The 6,190-nt window shown below is 43.1% G+C and overlaps 1 protein-coding gene across 1 annotated transcript; it reads right to left on the bottom strand.

Moving 5' to 3' along the window:
- Positions 1 to 516: 516 nt before the first annotated feature.
- On the bottom strand, positions 517 to 5,448 carry PLA2G12A (phospholipase A2 group XIIA). Its single transcript, XM_080343101.1, has 4 exons — positions 5,217 to 5,448; positions 4,191 to 4,267; positions 2,979 to 3,144; positions 517 to 1,928 (listed from the first exon to the last, which is right to left on the bottom strand). Exons 1-4 carry the CDS (start codon positions 5,428 to 5,430, stop codon positions 1,810 to 1,812), a joined length of 576 nt encoding a protein of 191 aa, XP_080199227.1. The 5' UTR covers positions 5,431 to 5,448; the 3' UTR covers positions 517 to 1,809.
- Positions 5,449 to 6,190: the final 742 nt, after the last annotated feature.

Below are 6,190 nucleotides of genomic sequence, written 5' to 3' on the forward strand. Positions count from 1 at the left end.
TGGCTTGTAAATTGTATTTTGTATAGTTGAGAGGTATCTGTAATCAAGGATTTCTGCTACAGGAAAAGCTTATACAGAGTGAAGACTCCTTGGAAGAAGTCAAATGCTTCCTCTGGTTTGCAACCAGAACTATTGATGTGTCAGTTGTTCTGCTATCATCTAGCAGTGTTAAAACTCTTTGTAGTGTTATAAATGGTTTGAAGGAAATTCTGGAAGGCTTTCATGGTGTAATTACAGGTCAATACAGAAGGGAACGCAAACGAGCTCTTTCCAACTGTGAAGATTTTCTATGTTCCTTAACCATGTGGATTAAGCTTGTCCACAGAATTCCAGGGTAATTCAGAGTCATTTCAATACTATGACAGAAAACAAATGTCACTAAATTTAGAGGAACCACAAGTTCTTCAAACACGGTTTTGTAGAACTCTATGGTAATGCTTCTCTTGCAGTGCTACTTCATATCCACAAATATGAACAGAAACTATGAAGCATGGCCAAAGAACTTTAACGGTAACTTTATTCTGTGAGGCACTTAGATTCAGTGTCATGTACAATAAGCTCTAGTGAAAAACAAAACAAAAATACCACAAACAACTGGTAAAGAAAAAACACATAAAAGTACTTCCGTAAGAGAAATCACATTATAGTCCATGAGTCTGTTAAATTTTAGGCTTTTAGCATGGTTTCCACTCCCTGTTCATAGATGTAATATTTTAATTTTCAGTTCTCCTGTACAGAGAACAAACCCCAAATCATTCGGACATTGGGTGATTTCAGCTGGAGAACTCAAGAGAGGGAACAAATGACAGAAGTACAGGCTCAATTATCTGTCAGCCTCACAAGGGGCATTTTAAATAAAAAAGGTTGTTGGGCAAACTGACCCTACCTGTGAAACTTTCTTTTACTTTTCATCAGAGTGGACTAAATGAAAGCAAAGGTGAATACAGTGACCAAGTTGTGCCACAAGACAAATATAAATCTATTTAATTGAACAATATATCCTTTCTATGCTTATAATACACAACACAAAATGTTTTATTTGAAAAATAAACATTTGATTCATTTTTAGAATAACATAGCAAGTACATTCCACCATTTTTTTTCAAATCAAAAATACATCCTTAGGTTGCAAACTGCTCATTTTAGTGGTCAAGCCTTAGAAGGATCAATATATTTGATCTGGAAAGCACTGCAGAAGTACGGTTGATATAGAATCATGTATAAATACATAGTGCAGATATATACCCTTGCTAAGGGCTTGGGGCTTTGTTTGTTTTTGTTCTTTCAAAAGCAAACCCAGGGGGCAGGATATATCATGGAGAACTGAAGGCAAAGGTACCAAAAGCATGAAAGTGTTGGCTATTTAAGATGCCACATTAATACACATAAACCTTTCCTTCCTTTGGATCTATCAAATGCTTTGACTGCTAGCAAACCTAAAATTTGACCTATAGTAAAAATCATCTGAGAATTCAATACAATTCTTCTGTGCCTCCAATTTCCCCACTATGGAGTTTTCTTATAAACTTTCCAATGGCACCAGTGTTTCATAGGAGCATACCCTGAGCGTATGTACACCAAAAGAAACTGATTTCAGTTTCCAGGCTTCTGGTGTAAAGGCGAAGAGAAGGAAGACTTGTTTCTTTTTTACATTAGGAAGAATATTATAGTGACTTTCAAACTAGTATATTCATGTCAGTGTTTAATATATTACTGTCTGAAAAGCAAAAAGCTTTGTAACCAACCACTTGCTTCATTCCAGCTGAGTCCTTGAGTTTATTCTACACCATGAGATCTCGGTATCTTCTTTCAGAGATCTGTCTTATCCTCGTAACGACACATGCATGCAGCTCTCTGGCTGTCCAGGTATGGTTTACATCCTAAATGTATAACTGCATCGAACAACAGCTGAACAGTGGATTCACAAGCTGCAGGCAAAGAGGAGTTCAGTTAAAAGCACTCTTTGAATGGAATATGAAACTAACAGAAATTACTCTGGCAAAGTGAGAATGACTTTAGGAAAGGAGCCAACTTCTCTGGGCAGAGCAAACAGATGGTCAAATGAAAGACTGGACCATTACAGCATCATTTAAGTTGTGAGTAAACACTTTTCATATGCCAACCAAAGGGAAAAAGAAAATTAATTGCATGTGGAATATTATCAATATTTGAAACATCATTTGCTCTTAGAAAGATGAAAAAGCTGTTTTACCGCCTCACTTTTTGCATCGCAGTTTGTGCAGAGGTTGCTATCTTTAATAGCAGCTCAACAGAACTGAGCAAATGTTCACCAGTTCTAACATTAAATAGTAACATGGTGACTTCTTTGCACCTAAATGAACTAAGGAAGTTCAAACATAGGCTTGTTCTAAAAACAGTCTACTCTTATTGTAAAAGTGACGTTGTCCAAGTTTAAAAGTATGGTTATATCATGCATTGATCAGACACAAACCAGCAACCAAGAGTATTATGTGGCCTGTTACTGAATAACCTAAAATTTATTCACTAAAGGATGGCATTAACTACTTCCACTATCACAATGTGTTATTCTAATATCTTACTTTATAAAAGGAAACTATTTCAGTATTTCCATACAGTTTACTATCAATCACACATAGTAGACAATCACCCAGGAGAACAGTGATTATTCATTTATACTACAGTAAATTCAAGAATTATACATGCATTTTGATCTAGTTGTATTCCCATATTCATACTTCTAAATGGGAAGCAATAATTCCTCCCCTCAAGGTTAGCTTTAACCCTGATTATTTTCCTACACTGTGTCATTGCTCTGCTGTACAAGTGTCTGGGCTGCACCACAGAGGCATAGAACCAGGCATCTTTCAGCAATAGCATCAACTTAATGAAAATGTGGCATTACTGTGCTGCACAAAGATGCTTTGCCTAATAAGCTTGGTTAAAATTGAAAAAGAAAAAGGGGGGGGGGGGGTGTGGATGTGCTTTTTCACACTTACCCTGGACACTCTCTGAGATACCAAGTGTTTTCTGCACATCTCTGCAAATTTTGGAGAGGCAAGACTGAAACTGCTCATCACAATCATTTTTTTCGTTGCCACAAGTATCGTAGCATCTGTCGTGGTGATTGCAGCACTTTGTCATCAAAGGGATACCGATGTCAAACTGTAAGAAAATCCCCCCACACCTCCATTGGTATTCCAGGTCAGAAAGACAGCAAAAATTAAAAACTAATGCAATCAATGCAGCTGTTATTCACTTATCTCACTTATTTTCATTTATTTTGCTGTTCACCTCTAGAAAGCTGTGGTGGTTTGGCCCTGGCCACCAGCCAAGCACCCACAGAGCTGCTCGCTCACCCCCCATGGAACAGAGAATAGGAAGAGCAACAGAAAACTTGTGAGTCAAGATAAACACAGTTTAATAGCTGAGTGAAAGAGGGGGAAGATGCCCCAAAATAAGCAGTGCAAGAGCAGTCATTCACCATGTCCCACCCACAAGCTGTTCTCTGAGCAACAGCCACCTCAGAAGCAAAACACACAACATTCCCCCTGCACCTTCTTCCCCTGCTCCGGCTTTTATTGCTGAGCATGACGATCTAGTGAGGAATATCCCTTGGGCCAGTTCAGGTCAGCTGCTCCAGCCATGTCCCCTCCCAAACTCTTGTCCCAGCCTACACTCCGAGGTGGCAGACAGGCAGAGTGCAGAAAAAGGAGAGAGTCCCAAAGCTGGGTGATCACTGTTCAGCTATAGCCAAAATCATTAACAGTTTTAGCCAAAAATCCCAAACACAGCGCCAGGAAGAACATTAACTCCATCTCAGCCAGACCCAGTACACGAGCTGGCCCATGTTTTCTTTCTAGTGTCAGTAAGGACAGTGAGAGTCACAGGGCTGCAGTTGGGGATGTTCAACGCTTTTGAGATGGTGAGAACAAAACATAGTTAAAAAATGAGAAATTAATCATAATAATTCTATTTTATCCCTGTAGTATTTTATGTCAATGATAAAAATGTTTATGCTATGTTCACTTATAATACTAACATTTGCCGTGTGTTTTTACCAGAGCATGTGCTGCAGCTGAAAAAAGCAGGGACATCGTACGTGGATGCTGTCTCATCCTTAGAGTGGTGGAGGGGAAAAAAACCACCCACATCAAAGAAATCTGACATATGAAAGACACACAAAGAAGCCTCCAAATGGAATTACTTACCTGGACTCCAAATAGAGGGGATCCACAACCATTTGGTGGTGAAGGTTTATATCCATAGCGAGGAAAGGGCTTTGATCCTGAAAAAGGTGATTTATCATGCCTCGAATAGAATTTTTGCACAGAATTTTAGGACCGTCAAAACTCACCACTGATATTTGTTGGGCTTAAGACAGTATCACTGATATTTTTAACTTAAACATATATTCAGGCACCTGAATGACAATTATTTCCAAATTACAACTTAGGTGTACTAAGCACTTTTTTTTTAAGGAGGACAAGACAGCTGAGCAGGTGTTAATGTTAGCTTCCCAAATTAAAGAAGAGCTTGAGTTACTAAAATTGATGAGTCAGTTACATATGCACTACGTAGGATTACATTAAAGAACAGTGTACTTCACAGTAAGTTCATTAATACTTCTATGCTTTATATGCAAGCAACAGTAATGCTCTGGTTTTTTAGCTTAACCTTTAAAATTAACTGGAATGAAAGATCCTGTTTTATTTCTACAACTGTAACATCAATAAAATTTAAATTAGTACAGACTACTAAAGTCACATCTGCGTGAACACTGACTAGCGCAGCAAGACGGGGCATTCTGCATCCCAAGTGAAGGAAGGTTGGTGGAGTTAACTTGAGAAATGACCCTTCACCTCATTTCGGTATCGGAAACAAACCGAGGCCACGGTTAGAACTAATGGAGAAGAAAAAACGTATTTGAAAAGTGCATATTTTAGCAGAGAGGGGAAATGCCACGGTGTCCTGGCCGCTCTTGTAGAGCCAGTCAGGGTGTCACCACCAAACTCAGCTCTTGACTTAATAATCCAGCGCAGCGAGCTGGGGGGTGAATCCATCCAGCCCAGAGAGACCCTGAGCATCTACGCGAACGTCCCGCGTCGGGGGGCTCCTGGAAAGCCAGGGGAGACCCCCTTTTCTGGAGCACGACCTGCTCGGCACCCCTCACCCCTCGGCGGGGCGGCAGGGGAGCGGCGCAGGGCACTGCTGCGCCCCCCGCCCGCCTCACTCACCGTCGCTGCACTTGTACTGGCACAGCCCGTCCTCGCCGCCCAGGAAGTCGAGAGCCGCGTTGAGGTACCGGTCGATCTTGTGCACGCCGTTGCGGATGGTCTTGAGCGTCATCCGCCAGTCGGGGCTCTGCGGCGCCTCCGGGCAGCGCGCCGGCCGCGGGCCCAGCCAGGCGCAGCCCAGCAGCGCCAGCAGCGCCAGCGGGGCGCGGGCCATGCCGAGCGGCGCCCCGCCGAGCCCCGCCGCCTACCCGCTCCCGCAGCGCCCCGCCCGCCCCGCCGCCGCCATCGGCCCGCGGGCTCCGCCCCCGCCCGCCCGTCACAGGGAGCGGAACCAGCGGCGGCGCGGAGCGGGGAGGTCGGCAGAGCCTTTCCCCGCCCGCAGGTGCCGGGGGAGGCGGCGCAAAACGCGGCGTCTCGCCTCCCCCGTTCCCGGAGCGGCCGTTTCAACAGCAGAGGCGCCGCCGGTCGCAGCGGGTCACGGTGCCCCGTGTTCCGGGAGCGCCTTTTGCAAACGCGCCCACGGACAAACCGGGGAGCAGCTGCTGCCGGGGTGTGTGCACGGGGGTGCTGGCAGATAACACAAAAACCCAGGGCTTTTTTGTTTGGAAAACCTTGGTTTGATGAGTGTGTTAGAAGTGGTGAACGTGGCATTGCTAAAAGTGCAAGAGACAGCAATAGCTCAACAGGCAGAGCAGAAAGATACATAGTAAATATTCTGTTTGTTTTGGTTTGTTGATTGTTTGGTTTTGGTTTTATTTTTAGCCTCTGCATTTAATATTGTTCGTAGTTAACTGAAGAAATAGGTGGAAAAAGTTCTTTGCAGAAATTAATTAAATCAAACAAAAGAGGGAGCTCTTCCTACACCTGTCTAGCTTTTCCCTAGAATTAACTTAGAGTCTGATTCAGCAAAATAATTCCTGTGCAGACATATACTTAAATGCTTTGGTAAATAATAAGCTTAGTTGGGGGAGAGG

Source organism: Nesoenas mayeri (assembly GCF_963082525.1).
Source record: "Nesoenas mayeri genome assembly, chromosome: 4".
Classification (NCBI taxonomy): Eukaryota; Metazoa; Chordata; class Aves; order Columbiformes; family Columbidae; genus Nesoenas; species Nesoenas mayeri.